Genomic DNA, 25,949 nt, shown 5'->3' on the forward strand with positions numbered 1-25,949 from the left:
CTTAATCATATTGTTTGAGGTGAAAAGATACCCTAAATCTGAACTACATCCTCTAGCAGCAGCTCACGTGATAGGGCATGGAAGAGGGAAGCCTTGGCTTTGTGTCTGCTTGTCCTCACTTCCCCAGGCCAGCTCATTTTCCCCTGTTGTTACAGCCAGATTCCAACATAGACTAAATACCGCCCAGAGTCTAGCAGACACCAGACTGCTGAGATAAGACATTCAGTCTCCTGGACCATACAGCTTCCAGATGCTTGGCCTGTCTGTGACTTTCATGAAACCATCACTGCTAAGACTATCAGGACGCAGGCTGTGACCACTCTAATGAATTCTTTTACATACACGTGTATACACACACAGACGCAGACGCAGGCACACACACAAGTTCATCCTATCGGTTCTGTTCCTTTAGAGAACCCTGACTCATGACTCATACAAAGGTGTCTCTATAAAGCCTGATACGGTTGTTCCTATGACCGGACAGAAAAGAAGCGGCAAAGGAGGAACAGGAAATAAGGACAGGTTTTAAAAGCAATGTCCCTCAGAATGAGTCAGACTTCTTGGAAGGAGGTCTCCTGCCAGGCGCTCTCCTTCAAAACTTGTCTGTATTCCACCTTCTGATCTGGATCTGGCTTGGGGACCAGTGAAGGGCCATCTCCTCACTAATCGCTATGAAGAGTCGGTGAGATCTTCATGTCCCCAGAGCTGCTGACAAGGATGTTCCTCTCCTCAGCAAGGGTGCAATCTCCGCTTCCATCTCCCGCCTCATGCTCCCAGTACCCCAATACTGACCTTACATCACTCCAGTTACCTAAGTAGGAAAACCTTAGAAACCAGACTCTTTTCATTTACAATCTACTACAAAATACAAATCCTGAGCTAAAGAACAATGACTCCTTCACTTTGCCTTAAGGGCTCTACTCCTTTTTCTTATTTGACTAGTAATAGAATCAACTAGACAAGAGTTATAAGAAAATTGAAAAGTAGGCAGACAAGACCCCAGACTGGAAATGGCTCAGCTTCTGTTCATCTCCTCCCTTCAGATCAGCCCAGGGTGAGTCCCAGCTTCCCCACTGCTGCAGCACCCTCCTATATACGAACAGTACTAACAGCGTCACTGCACAGAACGTAATCAATCCTGGATCGGATTAAGTGTGCCCACGTCTCCAGGAATGCAGTGTGGAGCAAGCCAACTAAGCCAGAGCCAGCTTCCACGTACATACCAAAACCCCTGACCTGTAACACAGGAACGAGGCCTCCTACCTCCAAGGGTCTTAGGGGGATTAAGAAAGAGACACCATCCCCAGTCTAGAATAGAACTCCATCAGGATAAGCTTCGGCCTTGTTTTCCCACACTGAGAAGCACCAGGCTCACCAGCAGAGTCCGTTCACACACCAGACCCTGGTTCCGGGGCCTGGTGGGAGACTGAGAATCCTCACTTTAGCAAGTGTTGTAAGATGTGTGATCACACCGTGAACCCCTAGATTGTGTTATTTACTGAAAAGCCCTGTTTTGATCCTTACGGGGTGGCTCGGCTCTTAGCACACACCTTTAACCCTAAACAATGAAGGTAAAGTTAGTTTGTAGAAGGAAGCACCCAAGTTTGAGAGTGATGTCTGATTGAGAGGCAAAGTGACGAATCAAGAGAAAGATTGATGAATAGGATCCGCCCACTCTCACGGGAAGAGAGCAAATTTGGAAAGCTACTTACGGGGCCGTGCAGAGAGAAGACAAAGAAAGGCAGTTTTACCGGGACAGTTTTACAGAGACAGGCTGCAGAGAGAACAAGCTAGACACAGGTGAAGACAGAGAGAGCCCGAGAATGAGGAGGAGGCAGAAGATTACAACGGACTGCCAAAGTAAGTCTGAGGCCAAGCAGAACAACTCAGGAAGAAACTTAAGAGAAGCCAGACTGAATCAGTCAGGTTGGAGAGGAGTTGGAGCCAGAAAAGCTGAGTTGAACCAGCCAGCCTGAGTTCAGAAATAACTAGAAAGGGTGAGCTTATTCAGCAGTACATCTCAGAGGCTGAAAACATTCTAGGCCTAGATTAGACTGTAGAGAGGCTAGAAGCTTCCAGGACTAGGCCTAGGTTAAAAGATGGAGGCAGTTAAGCAAAATCACCTGGGCGAATGAAAGTTACGTTTACAAACAACGTGGAAGTTAAGAACATCTCTTAAGACCTGGCTTTGCCACTGGGACAACTACGTCCAGATCAATGGACCCTTCTGCATCTCTGACTCTCTTATGGCAGTGATAACTAAATGAGTCCATAGGTGCTGGCCAGTTCGGGTTGACGCTGAACACTGGCAGGTGCCAGGCGAGCACCAGGTGATGCTGCTGCAGGTACAGCTTGTATCCCCACACCATGTGTGCCTACCTTCATTTGCTTTGCTTTTGGTTAGAAGGACCCCGATGGGCCTGTCGGGATCATGTTGGCCCTTGTGTTCATGCCGTGACCTAGACTCGGGGCTGGGGCTTCGGGAACGTAGGTGTTCTCGGCTGCGGCTCCGTTCATAGCGGGTCTCTGGATGGGCTCTACGGTCATATGATGGGCTGTAGCCGCCTCCGTAGTCGGGTTCATAAGCTTCGTGATAGGAGCGCTCATAGTCTCGGTCGTAGTCCCTGTCGATGCTACGGCCACGGCTGTGGTCCCTGGACACAAAGTCGCGGTCCAGCCCGCGCTCCAGGCTCCGGCCACGGCTGCGCTCACGGCTGCGCCCATAGTCTTCCTGGTCCAGGCCCCGTTCCAGGCTCCTGCCACGGCTGCGCTCCCGCTCCCGGCTCTGTGTGCGCTGATGGGGTCGCCCCCTCTCCCTATTGCCCTCCCAGCTGTGGCTGAGCATGTCGTGGCTGCTGTGCCGACTCCTCTCACTGTAGCCGCTGCGGAAACTTCTGCCATCAAATTCTTCAATCACTTCAAAACCTCGGTCGTCATGACTGAGAGGGGGGCTGCCTTGCAGTGGGGCCACCTGAACCTTCCGGGGTCTCTTGACCACCTATTCAGACAAATAGAGTAGATGATGCAGGGCGGCAGAGACACACCTGGGAGGGCAGTGGGCCTGGATCCAGTTTTAATTAAAACTGTCAGTCTCTAGTCTCAGTGTGTGTGAGGAGGGTGGGAGGGTCATACAAAAACAAACCAAAACAAACCTACAACAAACCTTAAACATCTGTATCCCTGACAACCCTCCAAGTCCTTGTCCAGATCCAAGGTCAATAAACCTCACTAAGTTAGAATAAGAGAAAAACGACTGCAGTAGTGAATATAGTGCTTTTGAACACCTCCAAATCCACTTCTGACAAGTAAGCAAAGCTCCAACGGCTCTGGTCAGTTCATGGATGTCAAATGAACAGCCAGGAAATGAGATGTTCTGTATATAACTGCTGACATTCCTGCACGTGTTACAGGAAGAGGAGGGGAAAGACACCCCTTCTAGATTAAAAAGGACCGTGAGTGAGTAAACTCGGACCCGAGAAGATGTGTACGAGCCATGCTGAGATACGGAGTGGGTATTAGATGGTACAGCACAGCTCTCAGGTTTGTTGTCAGGATGGCCCTATTTTTTTTTTCTTTTTCAAGAGAGGGTTTCTCTGTGTAGCCCTGGATGTCCTGGAGCTCACTTTGTAGACCAGGCTTTCCTCGAACTAGAAATCCACCTGCCTCTGCCTCCCAAGTGCTGGGATTAAAGGTGTGCGCCACTACACCCGGCTAGGATGGCCCTATTCTTAGGAGATGTGTGCCATCAGTCGTTAGGCAGGATGCTTGCAACCTTCCTCAACAGGTTAGCTTAGACACAGCTCACCACATCTGCAACAGCAGCCTAGAAAACCATCAAGGCTGCAAGAAGTACGCTGGCCCCAGGCCATGTAACTCTGTCCAAATGCTCAGAAGCAAGCGGCTATTTTCTTTGGACACAGAAAAGAAATGCTCAAGAGTTAAAGTCAAGTCCTCTGCAAGAACGATATGGGCGCCTAACCACAGAACCATCTCTTCAGCACCTTTGTGTTCTGATAAAAAAATACATTTTTGAAGATTTTGTTTTTTAATTTATTTACGGTTTACGCGTAAGGATGTTGGCTTACAAGCATGTACCGACCACACCGAGTGCCATCCCAGCCAGGACTTACGATGGCTGCTATCTTCCCACTTTTCCTAAGCTGCTGAACGGCAAACGAATGGAGCACATCTTCCATGGGGGTGCCATTGACCATGACCACCCTGTCATTTTCTCTGTAAACACAAAACAAGCATCAGTCATCTTGAACCCCGGAGAGCCAAACAGAAGCAGCAAATGAGCCCGAGAAGTGTACTGAAGGGCTCAGGGTGCAATGGCTCACAAGTCATGCCAACTTGGTCTGAGAGCTCTTCAGAGGTAAGAAACCACAAGCCACACACTCGGCTTCTGGATGTTTATTAAGAACCACCATGTTTGTGTACAAGGTCTGTCTACCCACACCCCGGGGTCACTCCAGAAAGCATGAATCGGCATGGACAGCAATAGGAATTCAGTGACTGTCCTGTGCGCTGCAAAAGGCCCTCTTATAAGCCCTGAACTAGGCACACATTCATCTGGGTAACGTTGGCAGGAAAAGAGGTCGAAAGCTTGCCTCAGATTCTTTTACTATTTAGAGAAAGGGTCTCATGTAGGTCAAGCTGGCTTTTAATTCACTGTTTCGCCAGCCATGGCTATAACCTACTGATCGTTCTGTGTCTGGCTCCATCTCCTGAACACGCAGACTACAAATCAGGCCGGGTTTCATTGCCTCAAGATTCTTGAAGAAACTTCAAAATCACAGAATCCTATTATTTAGGCTCATTCAATGTTAGCTTAAAATTTTATATTACTCTGAATAAAAGACTAACTTTGATAGGACTACCAACTAACAGGATAGGAACACAGATTTTAAATCTCACACAGATACAACTTTTTCATGATCTGGCTGATATAGCCACAGAGTTACCTTTAAATTCTTTCCTGATAGGATTCAGAACCCATCTTTTAAAGTGGGTTATCTCTTCAGAACAGAAGGCTGACAGTTGGATAACTTGGGTTTAACTATCGTGAATCTTCCTATTAGAATCTGTTGGGGGGAGAGGGGCTGGAGAGATGGCTCGGCGGTTAAGAACACTGAGGTCCGAAGGTCCTGAGTTCAAATCCCAGCAACCACACGGTGGCTCACAACCACCCTCATAACAAATCTGACTCCCTCTTCTGGAGTGTCTGAAAACAGCTACAGTGTACTTACATATAATAAAGAAATAAATCTTAAAAAAAAAGAATCTGTTGGGGGAGATATTCGTTAGGTTTTTATTTGGGGGGCGGGGGGGTTCTGCTAACGATTAACCCAAGGCCTTACTTAATATATGCTACGCACTCTACTACTGAGGTACTTCCCTAACCATCTTCATTAAATCCTAAAACAATGTAGGTTGGATTGAAAAGCACCCAGAAGGTTAGTAAAGCCCTCTCTCAGTGTGGGGAGATGTTTTCAAGAGAATTAAGGGGTGCTAGACCCGCCCTGAATGTGGGTGATCCCATCCTATGTGCTTGAGGAAATAAAGGAGAAAGACAGAAAGGGCAGGTATTGCCTCCGTCTTTCCTGCTCTCTGCTGCCCAGCCACCATGTTGTTAACTGCTCCGTCCTAGCACATTTCCCACATTTACCACAACAGGCTAAACCCTCTGAGAGGGGAGCCCAAATAAGTAAGTGCCTCTCTGAAATTATTTCCTCGGGTGTTTTGTCACGGTGATATAAGCTACACATTCAGAAATGGTTCCCACCGGCTGAGGATGTAGCTAAGTCGGTATGCTTCTCTAGCACGCATGAAGTCCTGAGTCACTCCCTACACTGCATAAACTGTGTCTGGTGCTGTAGATCTGTAAACCCAGCACATAGGAAACAGAGGACAAAGAACTAGAATGCAAAGTCATCTAGTGTAGGGAGTTGGGAGACCAGCCGGGGCTACAGACAATGTCAACAAAGTTAAGGGAGAGAGGGAGAGGCGGGCACAGGGGCAACAGAACATTTACAAGGTTCCATAGCTCACAAGTGATCATTCTAGCCTCCTATGGGAGGTGGGAGGTTCCACGCACAGGATGCTCCTCTTCCCTCTAAGTCTGGATGTTCCCCTAAGTTCCTCTCCATGAGCCCATGGTGTATCGGAGTCTGGCCAGGTCTACGTGAGACCCTTTCTCACACAAGCAAGCCACAGCCCTATGGCATATCTTTATGGCTAGTGATTGTTAAAGCAGAATGCATTAGCCATGACCCTGATTCTCAGTTCAGACTAAGTAAGCACAGACATCCAGAACGCCCCTATCAAGTGTCAGTGCGCAGGGCTGCCAGGGGGCGGGGAGGGAGGGAACTTACTGAAGCAAGCCATCAGCGGGTCCACCTGGGAGCACATCTGAGATGACGATTGACGTCTCCCCATTTTCAAAGTGGGGGTTGTCTCTGCCTCCCGACACGGCAATTCCAAATCCTCTTTTGGAATCCTGCTCGTCAGAATTAGACGAGGAAAAAAAAAAAAAAAAAACAGTATGAAAAAAAAAAAATCCTGCCGTAAGTGGCTTTCAGGATTTATTACAAGCACTCAATAAAAGAAAAGGTCAAATCAATAACCAGAGACAGCTCAGGAACAGATGGGCTTTACAGAAACAAATGAGAAACAAAATAAAGCGGCATGCACGCGGTGGTCAGCTGACAGGGTCCTAAAGGGAAACTGCTTATCTGAGGGAGCAGCCTCGGAGAAGTCGGAAAACACTGACAGCCCAGGCTGATATTATCACAGGAGGCAGGAGAAGGAAGGCTGTCTTTTGACTAAACGGGGGATGTGCAGTTTTAATGCCAGGTAGATCCATTCACTGCATTGTCTGATCCGAGCTGGAGCGACTTCAATAAAAATTGATTCTGTGTGAAAATGTATTTTAAAGTCTATCTTCAGCTGCATGTGGCCATGCCTGTCATTCCAGTACTTGGGAGGTGGAGGAAACAGAATCAGGAACCCAAGGTTCGCTATGAATCCATGGCGTACTGGAGTCTGGCCAGTTCTACATGAGACCCTTTCTCAGACCAACAAGCAACAGCACTACGGCATATCTTTAGATTCAAGTTAGACGAGACAGCAATTGTATCTTAATTTAGAGTGAAAAGAACTTCATTGACTTTAAAAAATGAAACCTGAACAGGAAACTGGTGTTTATGGAGCTGGGGAGCTGGGGCTCAATGGGGAGATTTTCCCATGGACAAAGAAACTTGCAGCCAAGTCTGACAGCCCAAGCTCAATCCCAGAAACCCACGTGGTAAAAATAAATCATGCCCACACGTCCATCCTCGGACCTCACAAGGTGCCATGGCATGAGAGTGTGAGAGTACATACGTGAATAAAGCATTTAATACGGTAAATAAGTAAAAAGCTGGTATTGTGATCTTGAAAGACCAAAGTATTAAAAGTGTCCCAGTGTTCAAACAAGATGGGAAGTAAAGTCTTATTATCCATCATTGGTTTAGCAATGCAAACAGAGGAACCTAGGAAATGTGCCATCTTACTTCAGTGTTTAAAAGGCTAAACCACACAATAGGGACCAATGACATTATAATCCCACATCAGGATTGATGAAACAAAACTATACTCAGAATAAGAGAAAATCTTTATCCAAGGACAAGCTGGGGGAGGGAGGGAGCACTGCTTACAATCACAAACCTGCCCAGTTGTCTCCACATGGCTTTGGATTTACCAGCACCAATACATGGGACCTGGTTTTAGAAAGAGGCAGCTCTATCTTCTAAACCAAGCCTCAGATCCCTTTCTTTTGTGATCTGTAGACCACATCTCAAGGGAAACATGATCTCTGGTTTAAAAAAAAAAAAAGGCACAGATGAGAATGAGAGAGATGTCTGGAGTTAAATGCGCAAACAGTAACTTAAGAATCTCTGATGACTGATCTAGAAAGTGGACACTGATCCAGTGATGGAGTTCTAAGGGTCAAAGGAAACTTCTCCCTTTGAGGAACTGAGCATCTTTCTACAAAGTGGCAGAACTTAGACAGATTCGAAGCAGGATGATCTCTGTGGAGCCCAGCTAATGCACACTGATATGCACAGCTTGCTGCCAGGATGGGGGCAGCTTGCTCGGATAAGGACTGTAGACCACAAGCGGACTGCCTGTGAGGCAGGGCAGAAGCAGGCTTGCCTAGAGTGAGACCATATGCGAGTGTGTGCGTACCTGTGTGTGCGTACATGTTTGTGTGTGTGTGTGTGTGTGTGTGTGTGTGTGTGTGTTGCACTCGAGTGTGCACACACATGTGTTCAGGAACGAGGGCATGACTGAGTGAAGTTTCAAAGTAGTCAGCCCAAGCAAAAGGACACACAGGGTGGACTAACAATACCTATCATATTATTATCAGGATAGAAAAAAATGGAAGTAACATGTATTTATTAAGAAGCAACTACATGTCAGCATCTATGGAATAAAAGAAGCTGCATGTATTTCCTTATGCAATCAAAAAGGATAACATCTGGAGCCAGGTGTGGTGGTGCCACAGGCAGAGACAGAGGTAGGTGGATCTCTGTGAGTTCAAGGCCGGCCTGGTTAACAAACATGTCTAGAACAGCTAGGGGCTCTATTACATACAGAAACTCTTTGTCTTGAAAAAACCAAAAGGGGGCTGGGAGAGTGACATCTAGAGATGACTCCCACCTGGCGCCATGAGGCACCGGAGGGGAATTGTCTAAGACATCCCTAGACAACAGAGGCCTGGGTACCACTAAGATGAGCAAGTGAGCAAGTCAGTGGTGGAGGGATAGGAGAGAGAGAAGCTGAACTGTGTGTACACAGTGGAGAGAGACAGAGCTAGAGTCGGGGTAGTGATGTGAATAACTGGTGATGCCACCTGAGGGCATGGTGAGCTCCGCCAAAGGCCATGTTTGGGTCTGTGGCCCTGCAGCAGTGGGACTCTGTGACCAACAAAAGCCATCAGACATCTGCCACCTAGGGCCGTGCTGCCTGGGTAGAGCTGGCCCCACCCCTCACTGGCTGCAGCACTCAGGAGAGCTGGTGTTGAGAGGCAGCATCCCGGGCAGCACAGAACTGATCCTGGTGGTGGGGGACACAGATGAGCCAGCCCTGAGGGCATGGCCTGGACAGTGTAGGAGAGCTGGACCCCAATGGCATGGGTGAGGGAGAGTTGTCAGGGTGACCACTCAGCTGCCACCCAGGCTCAGAATCAGGGCTTTGAGCTGGCCCATCCCAAAATCCACCCCTTTTATGAACTGCTGGAGCTCATGACGGAACCGATCTTCCAAAACCAGAGCCGCAGGACCTCCACAACCCAGGGCAACAACCGGATATCCGATAGGAGTCGCAGTGAAGATCCAGTGTTGATAGTGCAGCTTCAGAAGCCAGAGGCCTCCAACCAGACCAGTGACTCACTGCAATGAACGTTTGCAAGAAAAGCTGTTTGGGCAAAAGGGTGACTGTGTGACAACACTGGGACACACCACAGCTTCCACAGCGAGATTTTGTGTTCTTTTCTTTGTTGGGGGGACAGTGCAAGAGCAGAAGGCAGATGTGGAGGGACGGGGAGAAGAGAAGAACAGGAGTGCATGGTATGAAATGTACAAAGGAGAAATAAAAAGTTTCTTAAGAAGTACAAGGTAACATCTGGGGAGTGATTTTAAAAAAGAAAAACAAAACAAAAAAAAATATGTACTGTTCTACTTTCAATCCCAAGCAAAGAGTAAACAGAAACTTTATGTGTGGAGGGGGTAGAGTTTTATGTCACTGTATGCCTGTAGGGGTAGAGTAGTATGCCATTGTGTGTTGTGCTTGTGTGTCTGTGTAGGGGTAGAGTTGTGTGTCATTGTACGTGTGTGTGTGTGTGTGTATGGAGGGGGGTAGGATTGTGTGTACACTGTATATGTGTGTGTGTAGGGAGTAGAGTTATGTGTCATTGGTGTGTGGAAGGAGTAGAGTTGTATGTACAGTGTGGGGGGTAGGGTTGTGTGTAAAGTGTATATAGAGGTATAGTTGTGTGTTATTGTGTGTGTGTAGGGGACAGATTGTGTATATTGTGTGTGTAGGGGTAGAGTTTTGTGTGTGTGTGTGTGTGTGTGTGTGTGTGTGTAGGGTGCATGGGACAACCTTAGATGTCACTCTTCAGGCACCATCACCAGCCAGTTCCAACAATGTCCTGCCCACCCCAAAGAGACTAAAAACAAAACTCTGCAGGCAAAAGTAAGACCCGTGAACTGTGAAACAGAGAGCTAAGAGGAGGATGCAGGGAACACGCAGAACTCACCTTCTGCAGGGTCACGGTGTACTGCTCCCATATCACCTCCTCCATGCCTGGACCCTGCAAGACGACAAAGGCGCCATGAGTAACACGGAACACCCAATGCCAGAAACCCAACGTTAACTAGGTATGCTTCCACACAGCTCCAGCTCACACTCCACACGTGCTGCCTAGAATCATATACAACCTTCTAGGAAAGGATAGTCTCGTTACAAAGATAGTAAATGAAAGACATAGTGAGAAGCCCTAAAAGGGGAATAAGTGTTAAGTTCTGAGTGTTTTTACAACCACTCGGAAACACCACTGTTAGGTGTTAATAACATCTTATTTGGGGCCAGCGAGAACCAGTGCTTGAAAGCTGTCCTCTGACCTCCACACATGCACCATGGTGATCACAGATTCATGAACACATATGCACCTTAAATAAAATATAACGGAATTTTAAATGCATTTTAAAATATTTTCCATTTCTCTCTCCTGCCAAAAATGCCCTTTTGACATTTTTTTTTTTTTTACAACTTAAAGAAACCCTTGGCCTTGGAATTAATAGGAGGGCAAGCTGAGTGAAGTAGAGGACCCTCTGGCTTTCTCTCATTATTAGTTGGTACAGAACAGACCTCTGGGACTTCCTCTGCTAACCCAATTCCAAGACATGTTCCAGGGAGACTCTCAAAACAGTGGTGCTACTTCAAGACTAAATGATCCATTAAATGCATGTAGTCTCAAGAAAGCTAGAAATGTCTAGAGATGTTACAGACAAGCCAGCAAGCACGGAAGCAGGCAGATACTGAGAGAGAGTACAACATTGACAGGAACGGATGATCAGAGGAAACACGGCAGAGGGAAAAATACTTAAACACAGGACCACAGAGCCACTTGCCCAGCTCATAAATAGTGTGAGTATAACTAGAAATTATTACTCTGGACAACTATCAATGGGCTCGTGAAATTTGGGTTTGGAAATGAGTCCTATTACAGAAAGCGACTGCACATACTCCCAAAACATGTCAAGTGACACTGATAATGTCACCACATGGAAAATGCAAGGCTCTTCTCCAAAGGACATGTTTAAACAAAGGCTTCACAAAACTCAGATATGTAAAAAACCTGAATTCACAGTTCACATGCACTCATGTGCATATACATGTACATACCACACATGCATGTACACACACACACACACACACACACTGGAAGCTACAAGAAACAAACTATGGGATCAATGGCTGTATTAGAAACATCAATAACAACCCAAAAGTATATAAAACAATTCATGTTTTAAGAAATTAGAAGACCTCCTTGAAAGTAGAGTTATCAGTGATCAATAGACCATCAAAAGTACCAAGCAAACACATCTGAAACGTCATTTTTACAAATGAGAAGAGCTGCACACTCTCCGCAGCTGAAGACAGTAGTTATAAACGGATGCAGAGAGACTATTCAGAACACAGCACCAGGCCTGCAAGCCGGGAGGTGTCCCACAGAGGGCCCATGGTAATGGTAGTCACATAGATCAACAGGTACTGAAAAATACCCAGATATTGTGGGGTTTCTCCATGTTCACAGAGACAGTAATGCCAACTGATAACCTTGACCAGATAACCCACTCCCTCTGGAAGCAGCCAGTTAGGAAGCCACAGTTCTATTTGCATAGAAGATGGACCAGCCAACAGCTGGGTGACTTAACTGATTACTCAAACTGAGAGGTATTTGTGCCTCTTGTTCCTCCCTCCCTCTCCCAGGGGGGCTCAATTCTGGGACGTTCCCAGGGCTCATGCCATCTGGCTCCAGGAGATCAGAATTCTCAAAGATTAAAAAACTACAATTTATATTACATCTAGGGTCCAAAAGATCTGAAGGTGAGAAGCTGTAGGAGGGCAGGCAAAGTTGTGGCTCTTGGCATGCGTGGGACTGGGTGGAGCGGTGGGTTGGCAGGGTTCTGAAGTTTAGAATTCATGTGGATCCACACGATACAATACATTCTAAAAGGTCACTGGAAAAAACGATGGAAAATTCCCCCCCCAAACTGTTTAGCATATCTTTGTTTTGAAGTTTCTTTACAACAGCGTGGGTGAGGTGTTCTTTTCTTTCCCCACACCTGGGATCAAACTCAAGGTCTTACACACATGTAGCACTTGTTACCCTGAGTTATACTCCCAGCCCCGTTTTTTTCTGTTTTAATAAAAGACAGTAGGCTGGTCATGATGGCATATGATTTTAATCACAGCACTCATGAGGCAGAGACAGAAACTTGTGAGTTTCAGACCCTCAGGGGCTACACAGCGAGAATCTGTCTCAAAAGAAGAAAAAAAAAAATCAGAGGATTGTAACATACAAAACTGAAGATCAAGTGGCCCAGGAGAGAGGAAGAGGTAGGACACAAGGGGAACTGGGTGTTACATCTTGTGAGGATAGGAGAACACATCATACTTCAATATTTAATAAGCATTTTGTAGATACTAATCATTTCATAAGTCCAATAGTGGGGGAGAAGGGCACTGGGTACCAAGGGCTGCTTGACTTCTTGCTGAAGACGTAATATCCTAGGAAGCACCCGGTTTCTGGTGTTTTAATACGATTTCAACTCTGCAGGGGAAAAAGGAGCATATAGCAGCTCCTATTGGGGGAAGGAAGGTGGGGCAGTGTGAGCAGCGGACAGGTACAGGGACAGAGAGGAAGACAGGAGCAAGGGAGCAGATGATGGGGAGCATCAGGGGTGGGGAAGCCTCACACCTCAGCACCTCTCCTTTTTCAAAGGTCAACGTTAACTTTATTAGAAAAAACGAAGATGGCATGACTCTTGACCAGGGAGTCACAGGAGGATCTGCGATCCCAATCTCTGCAAAGATCTGACTCCATGAAGGGGCCAGGCACCTTATCAACCCCAGGGATAAAATTTCATCCACCAGAAGGCAGCTTCCACGTGCACGCTGTGACTTTTCTCTGATGACTTTACATTCCACGGAAGGAACATTAAAGGTACCGTCCTCCTTACTAGAACAAGCCATTCCTAGAAGCCATGGAAAGTTCGGGACTCTGTGACCGACTACACACAGGGACTCTTTGTAAAGAATGGCCCTGAACCAGGCAGGGAGTTACTCAGTCTGTTATCTGTATGCTCATTTTCTTGGGAAAACCTTGACCAAACAGGTAACTGTCCTTTAAGCCTGGGAAGACAGAGGGACCCATGTTCAAACCCTAGAACTGAGGGGGGAAAAAATCACCCAGTAATCGCCGCACTTGGCAGCTGAAGACAGAGGCCCCGATGACTAGCCAGTTGTGGCAAGCTCCCGGCTCTGTGAGACCCTATCTCAAACACCAGTTCCTGAGGATCCACACAAGAACAGCCTCCTAGACTCCACACACAAGGCCCCTTTACACACACAGTGTACTCTGCCTCCCAACGCACACAAAAGGAAACATTTAAAGACAGCCACAGGCAGATAACTAAGTCTCGACTGCCTGTAGTGACCCTGAACGGCCAACTTTTAAGCTCTATGTCTATACACTGTTGCTTCCCAGTGAGAGAGATCATGAAGAACAAATACCCATGCCACACCACCCTATATGCTAAAAGTAATGTGAGAAATCTCCCCTGTAATGTGAAAGCTCCCACATAGGGATATAGGCTTTTGTGGGATAAAGTTAAGTGTTTGATCCCAAACACAAGATTCTATAGTGCACACAAAGTGGTATGTTAACCTGTACCCAACCAAGAAGCCAAGGTTTGCAGAGATTGCCAACACATGGGAAATGACAGTCTTCTTCGCCTTGCAAACCCAGTAAACGGCTGTCAATCTCACCCAGGTCTGCTCAAAAGAAGACGAGTACTTAAAATGCTACCATTGACCGCAAGCTACATTCTGCAATCTCACAGTTTGTTACTGCAAGCTGCCAAGACACAAATAAATCCGAGGATAAAGGAGTCACTGTGCCACTGTGTGAAGGGCTTGTTCCCCTCCGGCAGAGAAAGCAGGGCAAAGAAAGGAGAAAGCTTAAAAGGGACTCACATGGCCTTTCCATCTCTCCAACTTTTTAACTGCCTGGATCCACATCCTCTGGAGGACCTGAGAGGCCCTCATGGCTCCGCAGAGTCAGGGCTGGCCACTGCCTACCTTCTGGGCTGCTCACCCATTTCCACCGCTCCACGTGGTTACGTAAGGCGGATACAATAGTAGCCCACATTCCCAGCAAATCCTGTTGTCATCTCGCAGTGACACATCCATACAGCGGGGACGCCAAGTGCTTTTCAAAGCACTACTTGTGAGGCAAAAAGAAAGCGGTCTGGGTTCACACCACTCCAACAGCCGTCTTTTCCTGCCTTTCTCCCACGCAAGGAGGACAGCGCAACTGGGATTTTCTGGGTTTTCTTCCAGCCACGCAATCATTTGCTATTTAGTTATAACGTATTAGATACCGCTGGCCTTCCACAAATCCTATGAGTGTAATTAAAAAACAGTTTGAGGACCTAGAAAGATGGTTCAGTAGTTCAAAGACCTGAGTTTGATTTCCAGAACTCACATTTCCACAAGTGCCTGTAACTGTAGTTAGAGAATCAGAGGTCTCCGTAAACACGCGTGGCATCCGTTCACAGACATGCACATGGATGAAAATATAAATAACTTTTTAAAATTCAGGACACACATACAAGATTTAAAAAAAAAAAAAAAACAAAAAGACCACTCTTCCCTCCTGGCTCCGGGTGGGATGAGGCAGTGGGAATGGGTGGCCCGTTTGTACCCTGTGCTGAGCGTCTGTCTCGGCACAAATAAAAGCAAGACAAGACAAAACAAAACTGTCTGTACCAAACATGTTCAGCCTTTTTGGGTGATTATTCCCTAAGTAATCGTACTGCTTTAAGTAGCATTTCTACTACATTCCGTGTTATAAGGAACCTTGAGCTTGCTGGAAGTACATGGAAGATCTACAGTACCAGTTCCAGGAATGCTACACCACTTTATGTAAGGGACTCGAGCTTCTGCAGGATTTAGTGTGTGAGGGACTCCTGGAACCAAGGGAACAGGGAATGACTGGGAACAAGAGCAAGGCTACGGAAAGGAACAGAGAAGAAACTCATCTCCTGACACGCTCCATCCCGGAAGTATAAAAGAGCAGGAAATCATCAGAGAAACTGACCTGCTAGAAATACTGGTGTCAACCAATCAAAAGGCATAAAGAGAAACTGTACATTCTTGGTAACAACAAGAGCTGGTACAGGAGGGCACCACCTCAGGGGCAGAGAACTTGCTCAGCAAAGTTCTTGCCTCTCCCAACCTTACCATAAACTTAGCTAAATGACAAAGTGCTCTGTCACTGTTTCTTGTGTAGTTTGGAATTCTGAACACCCGGGATGCCTAGGCTTGCAACCCAAGGCCAAGTGTGGTCCAGGCAGTCCCAGGAAACTCCTGCTGCCAACACCGAGGGTCATGTCAACAGGCTAAGCTGTCTGCAAGCAAAGAAAGCGCATCCGGGTTTGTCTGAGACTGCGACATTATCTAAATTTGGACCACGGCAATGGAGACATGGGGGTTGCCCATGGAGGCCAGAAGAGGACATAAGAGTCTCCGGAACCAAAATTACAGACCTTTGTTAGCCACTGTGTGGTGCTAGAAACTGAAGCCAGGTCTTATGGAAGAGCAGCCAGTGCTCTTAATTGCTGAGCCATCTCTCCGGTCCCCGAGAAGTAAGCCGTAAAGCCATAATTCTGAGGTACAATTCTTGTTCTAGAACACTGGATGTGCTATGCCCTTTCCCACCTGAACCTCAGAGGATCAGCAAGAGTCACAAATGAGGCAAGTCCCCGGCAGCAGAGCCCAGCCTTGGAACCGTCGGAACCACCACAGCCTGTTGCCAAAGGCACTTCCGCTGGTTCCGTCAGAAGGACATCTGCCTGCCTGTCTGCAAAGACCAGGGGTTTCAGAGCACCTGCAATCATAGACTTTAGGAATCATAGATTCCTGATATAGTCAAGAAGCATGTGCAATACAGCAGTCATCCATATACTATGATAAACCACAACTGTGTCACTCTCCTATGGCGGTCCCAGTCAGTGGGGAGGAGAGATGATTAAGCAAATTATTCTAACCCAGAGTAAAGGAAACAGCAGAGCAACTCAACACTCATTTATTCAACATAAACTCTGCCAGTACCAACCCTAAGGCAGACCCTGCTGCTGCAAACACTGAGGGATATGTACCAAATGGCCTTCCCTCAGAGGGAAGGAAGGTTTAACTGAGGAAGCAATGCAACTTTTTCATGCTCTCTCTCTACAAGCATCTAGATCTTATTTTGAGGCCAGGGTTGAATCTGTATCCCAGGCTGGTCTCGAACTATGTTCCTGCTTCTGTCTCCCTCCCACGAGCTGAGATCATAGGCATAGCCACCGTGTCCCATGAATGCTGTGGATATGAAAGTGGGAAGGATTAACCAGTCATAAGCCAGTCTGGAGAGCTGTCAAGGGAAAGGCACCAGCAGGTAGGTATAAAGACTCTCTGAGGTGGGAACCAGCTCAGGGAAACTGAGGAGTAAGAGCAAGGACATCAAGTGAACTAGAGAAAGCTGGGGTGGAGGAAAGCATCAACAGCAGAGGCACCTTCTCCCACAAGTTCACAGGAGCTCCTGGCTGAAGGAGGACAAACTAGAAAGGTGTGAGGTGTGGAAAGAACAGCATGTTCTGATCCAAGGTCACGAACTTATGAGGTGTGTTCAAGATGGCGGCTAGGAAGTACACTGTATTAGCATGTTCTCTATGTGAACATGTCAAACCCGCCCTGGAAATACAAATCCACTCAGGCCATAGGCCATAAGATGATTACAAAGACTGGGAAGAAGGAAGGAAGGAGGAAGGAAGGAAGGAAGGAAGGAAGGAAGGAAGGAAGGAAGGAAGGCAGGCAGGCAGGCAGGCAGGCAGGCAGGCAGGCAGGCAGCCAGGCAGGCAGGCAGGCAGGCAGCCAGGCAGCCAGGCAGCCAGGCAGGCAGCCAGGCAGGCAGGCAGGCAGGCAGCCAGGCAGGCAGCAGCACTGAGCAGAGCATCACACTTGAGGGCTTCTACACAGGTTCTTAGTGGATGCCCGCACTCCATGAGCTGGCTGCACTTGTCCCCCTTTTATAGTTAGAAAGCTAAAGCCATGGCTCAGCCACTGTCACAGATGAACCTGAGTCTGACTACAGGAGGTGATGGGAACATTTCACGCACCAAGCCTTTGATGAATATTAGAGTGGCTCTAAAGAAGGAAATGAAGAAAGGGGGTGGGGAAGATATTATGGAGAAGGAAGAAAGAGTGGAGGAGGGCGGATCAGGGATGCTGGCCATGTCCATAGTCCCAGCTCTTGGGAGAGAGACAGAATCAGTAGGACCAACTATTCAAGGACAGCCTGGGCTACATAGTCAGATCCTGCCTTGAAATAAAAGAGGAAGGGAGGGGAGCAGAGACGAATCATCAAGGCCCTCCGTAGTCCTAACACTGGGGTGGAAAACCCATGACATCATCCACTCAGTGGTCATAGCTTTGTTTATAGCATCCCTGTGGCATTTTTATCTGCGTCAGCCAGATCATTAGGACATCAACTGCAATCTGCAGGGGAGCTCGTCAAAGAACCACCTGCTAGTCACAGCCCACCTCCCTCTAGCTGGAATGTTTGTGAGTCCCTTCCTACAACCCAGGGTATTATACCTCACAAACCGTAATCCCAGCACTCAGGGAGGTTGAGGCAGGAAGATCTCAGAGGGCTCTGGGCCAGCCTAGGCTATAAAATGAGGCTATGTCTGAAAAATGAAACCTCTGCTGATGAGATACAATTCTGAAACACTTGTCAAATAAATCAACATACACCATTCCCTGCAAAATATTAAACTACTCCACCTCCCCGCAAGATAGAAAACTACTCTAACTATTCTTCGTCCTACAATGAGTAGGATTTTTACCCCCTTTTGGGGGAAGAGAACGAACCAGCTCTGTTTAATAAGGAAAATACATGTACAGCCTAGAGCCCGTCTTCTGTATCTCTTAGTCATTAGGTCACGGGGAACAAGGCTTCTACCTTCCCAGTGGTCCTCAGAGCCTGCTTTTTTCCTGGGCCTGAGCTGAGCGAGTTGGTGCTGCGGCGGAACACAGGCATCTTCTCTTCTTTTCCCTTCCTTCTTCCTCTGGTCATTTTCTTTCACCCATTTCTGGAAGCTATCTCAGCTCTTTGAGGGCTTTCATAGGCTCGATCTGCATAGTAATTTTCTTGGCCACAATCTTTCCGGAAACATAGCTTGTTTTCACCAATGTCAACAGCACGCTGAGTGACACTGTAGATGCTTCCGATTTCGCCATGGTAACCTTTATGGAGTGTTCCTTTCTAAACAGTACCCATCCCCTTGAGGTCCACAGCAACACCCTTTTGGTAGAACTGCATGTGTGACCAGAGGACCAACTCTATGTCTTCTAAAAGGAACAGAGACCATGTAAAGGTACATACAGAAGGTGGCAGCCGGGGGGCACTGAGGCAGCAGGCCGCTGGAGGCGAAATCTCAAGACAGCAAGACCTATTTCTCAAAACAGCGTTAGAGAAGGCTTTCTGGCAGGTCCCCAGCATGAATGATGGGCATTCCTGACGAACTGCTGAGACACAGCAGTTAAGAAGTTTTGCTTTGCCGGGCGTGGTGGCGCACGCCTTTAATCCCAGCACTCGGGAGGCAGAGGCAGGTGGATTTCTGAGTTCGAGGCCAGCCTGGTCTACAAAGTGAGCTCCAGGACAGCCAGGGCTATACAGAGAAACCCTGTCTCAAAAAAAAAAACAAAAACAAAAAAAAAAAAAAAAAAAAAAAAAAAAAAGAAGTTTTGCTTTTTAACCTAATCCTATAGTCTTAATCAGGGTTTTCCTGCTATAAACAGATACCATGACCAAGGCAACTCTTATAAGGACAACATTTAATTGGGGCTGAGGCTGGCTTACAGGTTCAGAGCCCATTATCATCAAGGTGGGAAAATGGCATCATCCAGGCAGGCATGGTGCAGGAGGAGCTGAGGGTTCTACATCTTCATCTGGAGCAGAATACTGGCTTCCAGGCAGTCTTAAAGCAGTGACACATCTACTCCAAAAGGGCCACACCTCCTAATAGTGCCACTCCCTGGGCCCAACATATACAAGCCATCACACCTTCATTTTGGAGTACATTTATGTTATAAAGAATTAGGACAAGATGACAGAAGGGCGTGAGGACACACCGAGGGTACAACCACTAGTTTTAATGTAACCACACTGTTAGGGTGAGCAGGACATGGTGACACACATCTTTAATCCCAGCGTGAAGGAGGCAGAGAGGCAGGTGAATCTCTGAGTGCAAGGTCAGCCTAGTCTATAGAGTGAGTTCCAGGACAGCCAGGGCTAGTTAAGAGTACTTGTTTTCTTCAAAAGAGCCAAGTTGAATTATCAGAATCTTGGAAGGGTCACAACCTCCTGGAACTTCAGCTACAGGAGACGCAACACCCTGTTGTGGTCACTGAGCGCATGTGCATAGACAAATACATATAGAAAAATACATACATACATATACATACATACATACATACATACATACATACATACATACATGGAGATGTGTCCTTGTTGGAGGAAGTGTGTCACTGTGCAAGCAGGCTTTGAGCACTGCCCAGTGTGGAAGAGTTCTCTCCTGGCTGCCTTTATAATGGGATCAAGATGTAGAACTCTTGGATCCTTCAGCACCAACTCAGCCTGCAGACTGCCTTGCTTCCCACCATAATAATGGACTGAACCTTTGAAACTGTAAGCCAGCCAATTAAATGTCTGCCTTTCTAAGAGCTGCCTTGGTCATGGTGTCTCTCTTCACAACTAGCTAAGACACTTACGTTTCCAAAACCAGACTTCTGGAGCTCGCTGCGATGGTTCAGGCTTGCAATCCCAGTACTTCAGAGGTTAAGGCAACAGGGTCAGGAATCTAAGACCAGGCTGGGTTGTGTGTTGAGTTTCAGGCCAGCTGGGTTACCTGAGACTTTGTCTCAAAAGTGAAACAACAAAAACAAGCAAACAAACAAGCATCCCTAGACTTCCAGCCAAGACTTCTCCCCAGCACACCTGTAAGCTTCGTGCCTGCTCCCGGCTGTGCTGTGTACTCTGCAGGCTCCAGAACAACTCCCTGCTCAATCCTTATGCTGTAAAGAACACACGCAATAAGGCGGTTGCCTCAGCTTTAAGATGGGGCTCAAGATCCTAACCCTTGCAGTACCATGAAGACTAGATGACATGGCGCTTGTACAAAGTGCACTCCATGCCCACTGTCGATCAAGTGGCCTCCATAACTACCAGTCATGACACTGAGCAGCTGGGTGTGGCAACTACACCCAGGCTAGAATGGACTACTTGATTCTTCTCATAAGAATACTAAGATTACCCTGGAACTCAAAAGAACTGAAAACATGTACACGCATGTATACACACACACACACACACACACACACACAGAGAAATACTGTTCCTAAAAGCATTATATAGAGGAACAAATTAATGGGAACTGCCCAAGTGTGCACAACTGATGGCTGGGTACAAAAGTAATCTCTTATCACACACTACTGTCTGCGTGCATAAGAAGGAAGGCCATAACTACATAGGCTACACATGCTACGACACACATGAAGTTTCAATAATATTAAAACCTTGTAAAAGGATGTACCACATGACTCTCTTTGCATCAGAAGCCAAGAAGAGTAGTTGCCTAGAGCAAGATTATTAATAGTCTTTGTGTGTGCGGTGAGAGCTATACACTGTGAATGAAAAAAATGCAATTATTAGCTGCACATCTCTGATTATATGGTAAATGAATGATTACATCAATAAAAATAGGTCTTAATAAACAACACATCACAAGGTATAGTTGTGCACACCTGTAATTCTAGTAGTTGAGAAGTGGAGGCAAGAGATCGGGAGTTCGAGACCAGCCTCTGCTAAGTAACAACTGGGGTCTGAACTACATGAAACCAGGTCTCCAAACCAAACAACTGTCTCCTAGATTATACAAACTGAAAGCAAGGCCTCAAACCTATGTCCTACCAAACGCCACGAGCCAGTCACTTACTCTTCCTCTGCCTGTTTCACAGCCCGCTATGGCTGTCGGGAGATACTCCTCAGACAGTGCAGGCACTGGATTCAGAGTATCAAACAGGTTATACAGAAAGGAGACTGGTCAGGAAGTTGAGCTAGGAGGTAGCGCAGTCAGTAAAATGCATGAGCCTGAGATCCTGAGTTCCATCTTCAGGACCCATGTAAGAAGCCAGGTGGGGCTTTGTGGTCTGTGACCCCAGGAGCAGGGAGCTGGAGACAGGAAGGGGCTCACTGGCACGTCAGTCAATCTAGGCTACTCAGTGAGCTCCAGAGGAGACCCTGTCTCAAAAACTGGTACACAGCTCCACATGAACCATACTCATTATTGCCCTCTGGCATCCACACACAAACTCCTCCCCACAACATACACACACAAGTATATACACACACATGTGCTCTCTCTCTCTCTCACACATACACACATGTGCTCTCGCTCTCTCTCTCTCTCTCTCTCTCTCTCTCTCCCTCTCTCTCTCTCTCATTCTCATGCGCGCGCGCGCGCGACTGAACCCAGAGTGGGGCCACACAGCCTGTCTCTTTTCCACTGAAGAAGCTAGCGCATTCACCAAATACCCACCATGGCCTGAAAACCCTACTGGTGAACATAACTGGACTTCAGACCCACGGGTCCTGTGATTGAGGTTGTTCATGGTGTGGTCCCATGACAGGGACCAGTGAGAATTTGATCCCAAATTTACAAATATGCCATTTGAATAACACACACTAGCAGATAATTACACTTAAGACCTCTATGTTCACAGTTCTCCTACACTAAGCTGCAAGGCATAATTTAAACAGACCATCCTTATTTGTAATTACAAAGAAGCCATTAATAAGCCCAAAAGAAAGGTGCTAATTTGGCAACAAAGGCCCAGCCCTATCTAACGTGCGATTTTCAATCTGACTCAGCCCATTTATCATTAAAATACAGCTTCACTTTAAAAAACAGCAAACACACAAATAAACCACCACCCCCATAATAGACACTAAGATAAAGAAAATTATAAACTGCCTTGTCAAAACCACCCATTAGTGCTGCTGGGATAAGTGCTGCTTTGCAGGACTGGCCCTGTGTGACACACACAAGGTAAACTGATCCTCCCAGACCTGTGGCACCATCCAAGGATGGCTCACACGGAAAAGAGACACCTTGTGCTTCTGTCCCTTATCAGCGAGCCTGGTTAAGGCTGCCAAGCTGGTGCCTGCAACAGACATACTTTTCCCACTGGAGAAGGAGCCCAGGGAAGTGGAGAATACACCCTTAGACTGCAATATCAATCAACAGAAGTGCAGACTCTCCAACCTGCCCTAGACTTACCAAGGTCCATTAGAGCCCCTGCACTGCATATTAACAATGGAGACCCTAGTAACATTTTTTGTACCCAAGAATTTTCTGCCCTGTCAATGTCCCATAGTTGTATTGTCTGAAGTGGAGACCACTAACCTTATTGACCCACTGTGACCTGAGAACTGAATGTATACAGTTTAATTTAATTTTATCTGGTTAAAAACTTTAAATAGCCAGACCTTCTACAAAGTGTTAACCATAACAATGGCTTAAGTGGTTTCTAATGCTTTACTATTAAAATATATATTACAGGGGCTGGAAAGATGGCTCAACACTTACTGCCCCTCCAGAAGGCTCCAGTTCAGTTCCCAGGAGTTCAGACTCCTGTTCCAGGGCATTCGACACCCTCTTCTGAGCTCCAAAGGCACCAGGGGCACACAAAGTACACACATATCCATGTAAGCCAAATACTCATACATAAAACACATCTTTACAAAAACATGACACATACATAAATGGACAGCTTCTCGCTCCACTTCCATGATTAGAGACGCATGGATTAAAAGCAGTCGTTTCTAACGGTTAAACACTGTAAAAAATTGCCCTGCATTCAAAAGAAGCTCTGAGGGCTGTGATGGAACTCATCATCACAGCTGCTACCCAACATGCCAAGATCTGGGGTTCAATCCCCCCCTCTGCCAAAAGGCCACGCTCACCAGGTATTTCCCTGCTCTGGTGACACACACCAGTGACCTCAGCACTACAGAGCAGAGGGAGGGAGATCATCCAAGTTTTGAGGCCTGATCTACACAGAAAGTTCTAGGCCAGCTGGGGTAACATAAGTGAGATTCTGTCTCAAAATTCAATCAATCAATCAATCAATCAATCGATATGAGAGACAGGCTCTAGCCGTTTATGGTCATCGTGAACCAAATGTGATGTTTCCTGTGCTTTATCCACAAAGGGGGTAAAAAGACATTTTGAAAACAGCTTCGCATTTTAAGATTGCTTTTAGTAATATTAGGGTTGTCCCTCCAATCCCCCTCAAGGGAAAAATGTAGCTATGCTGACAAAATTTAGCAAATGGTACTTTTGAGAGCTATAAATGAAGTTGGGGCATACAGCTCAGTGGAGAAGCATTTTCCTGGCATGTATAGTGCCCTGGGTTCAAATGGCACAAGAAAAAAAAATGACTCATTAACTTTATTTTAAACCATTACCTTATGATATATTTTTTTCAAAGCCTGCGGTTTCAACTGTGTAAGTATTTGTGATATATTTCAAATGTCTTATTTTAGCTAAGCATGATGACACACATCTCTAATCCTAGAACTAACTGTTGAGGAGGGAGGACTGAGGCAGGAGGATTACTGTGAGTTCAAGAAGACTAACCTGAGCTACCAGGAAAATTTGAGTCCAGCCTGGGATTCCTTAGTAAATTCCTGTCTCAAAAACAAAGACAAAAAAAAAAAGTGTGATGTATATGAATAATACACATTGTGTAAAATTTTCAAAGACTACGATCATCACCTAGAAAAAAAAAGCCATAACTAGATTCATAAGTGAATGTATTGGGGCGGGGAGGGGAGCGGGGAGGGGGACACTGTACAAGGATGAGGGCCTTCCAAACCAATTAGGAAATCTAAAGGAAAAACAGTGAAGAGCTGCGGGTTAAGGGCCAGGTCAGAGCAGGCTGCAGAGATGGGGAAGGGAGGGAACAGTGAGGCTTCCTCAGCAGAGAGAGGCTCAGAGTCGAAGCTGCTCAAGACATGGGACTTACTCACCAGCCAGTCCTGCTAATGACCATGGCTTCAGAAAACAGATGACAAAGTTCTCACAAACAAAAGACTCCAGGAGCTGAAATTAGCCCTGATCCTGGACTGTGTGTGTCAGCATCTCGTAGGAGGCTGTCGAGATGGCCCAGTGGTTTAGAGCGCTCATTGCCGAATAGTGGCTGCAGCAGCAGGGCCAACCATGATACACATATATAATGCAGGTGACATAATCATACAGGTAAGATAAAACTTAGCATCTTGCATGGCGTTAACACACGAGCTGAGTGGCTAGCTGTCTCTGCACAGGTTTCTTTGACTTCGGTTAGCATGAGAGATTTTGCAGACGGGGGCCGACATTTTTTTCAATTCAAACTTACATTTTATTAAATTCCTCTCAGAGAGTCCATACGTGGCTGGCAACAAAACTAATAGACAGAATGAGCACATGACCTTAGAACCTAAGAAGACACCCACCCACATTTACCAGAAACTTGGCAAAGGCCACTGCCTGGTAACTGATATAAAGGTCCACTAGGGGGCGCAGAAATGCAGATACTAAAATCCGTCTGCTGGTTCTTACCAAATACAAAATTTTAAAATTAACTGAGAAGAAATTAGAAATGGGCTTTTATTGAGTGCACTAAAAGCTCTCACAAGATCATTCAGATTCACAAATCGTGCCAGAAAAAGGGGAAGGGTGTTATGATTAACATCCATGCACATTAGCCCAAATGTGCACCAGCAGAATATGAGTGAGTGGTCAGTATCTTCAACCCTCTTCCTCCATGGAGAAAGACTAAGACCTAGCACCCACCCCACCCTCTGACCGCCTGGCCTCTGACAGAAGCCATCTAGGAAAGGCTATGGCAAGCCAGTGAGTTTCCTGGCCAGGTCCTCAATGGGAGAACCCAGGCTTTATCCAGGGCAAGTGTCCCTGATTGTGACATCACACGCATCCCTTGGCCATGAAACTTGTCACTAGGAAGCAAGACTCAGTCGGGGAATAATTAATATGGAACACTTGGAGTGTTAGTCCTGAGTGGCACTAAGCAGAAGTGCCAAGGGGTGGGAGCTCTGTGAAAGGGAACGTGCCCCCACCACCTAGAAGGACCTGTGTTCGAGATATGACACATGAGGTATGACGTAACCTGTTTCCAAGGGGGTGTTGGTGAAAATCTCATGTGCCCTATGTGCAGTGGAGTCTTGGAGGAACCAGTACAGCAGCCCAGAGATGCCCAAAGATGAGCTACCAAGCCACAAACGCATTAAGCACCTTCGTTCCCTGGTACAGCAGCAACAGACATGCACTGCGGAGCTGAAGGCTCCTTGGCTGAGCACGAGCACCAGCTTGCAGAGGCAGAAGTGAGACATCCAACAGCCAAAGGACATATGTACAATCCCAGTGTCAACTCCAGCCTTGCAAACCTGAAGGAGACAAATGACTACAAGATCCTCGAGTAAATAAACTCCCTACAGCCAGCAAGAG

General features: G+C 46.7%; 1 protein-coding gene across 10 annotated transcripts in view; it reads right to left on the reverse strand.

Annotated features, from left to right (window-relative positions):
• Positions 1 to 25,949, reverse strand: part of Tjp2 (tight junction protein 2) — a 130,633-nt gene that overhangs the window by 33,980 nt on the left and 70,704 nt on the right. For 6 of the 10 annotated variants that reach the window (NM_001376368.1, NM_011597.5, NM_001360392.1 and 3 more), the window contains 4 exons: positions 10,304 to 10,357; positions 6,375 to 6,499; positions 4,131 to 4,233; positions 2,380 to 2,998 (listed from right to left, as the gene is read on the reverse strand). In NM_001376368.1, the coding sequence (NP_001363297.1) occupies positions 2,380 to 2,998; positions 4,131 to 4,233; positions 6,375 to 6,499; positions 10,304 to 10,348 (892 nt within the window). In that variant the 5' untranslated portion in view covers positions 10,349 to 10,357. Of the gene's footprint in view, positions 1 to 2,379; positions 2,999 to 4,130; positions 4,234 to 6,374; positions 6,500 to 10,303; positions 10,358 to 14,307; positions 18,291 to 18,337; positions 18,648 to 25,949 lie in introns of those variants that run through there. The other 4 variants (NM_001360391.1, XM_006526904.4, XM_006526909.2 and 1 more) reach the window with 4 other exon arrangements.

This window comes from Mus musculus, chromosome 19, assembly GCF_000001635.26.
Source record: "Mus musculus strain C57BL/6J chromosome 19, GRCm38.p6 C57BL/6J".
In the NCBI taxonomy this organism is placed as follows: domain Eukaryota; kingdom Metazoa; phylum Chordata; class Mammalia; order Rodentia; family Muridae; genus Mus; species Mus musculus.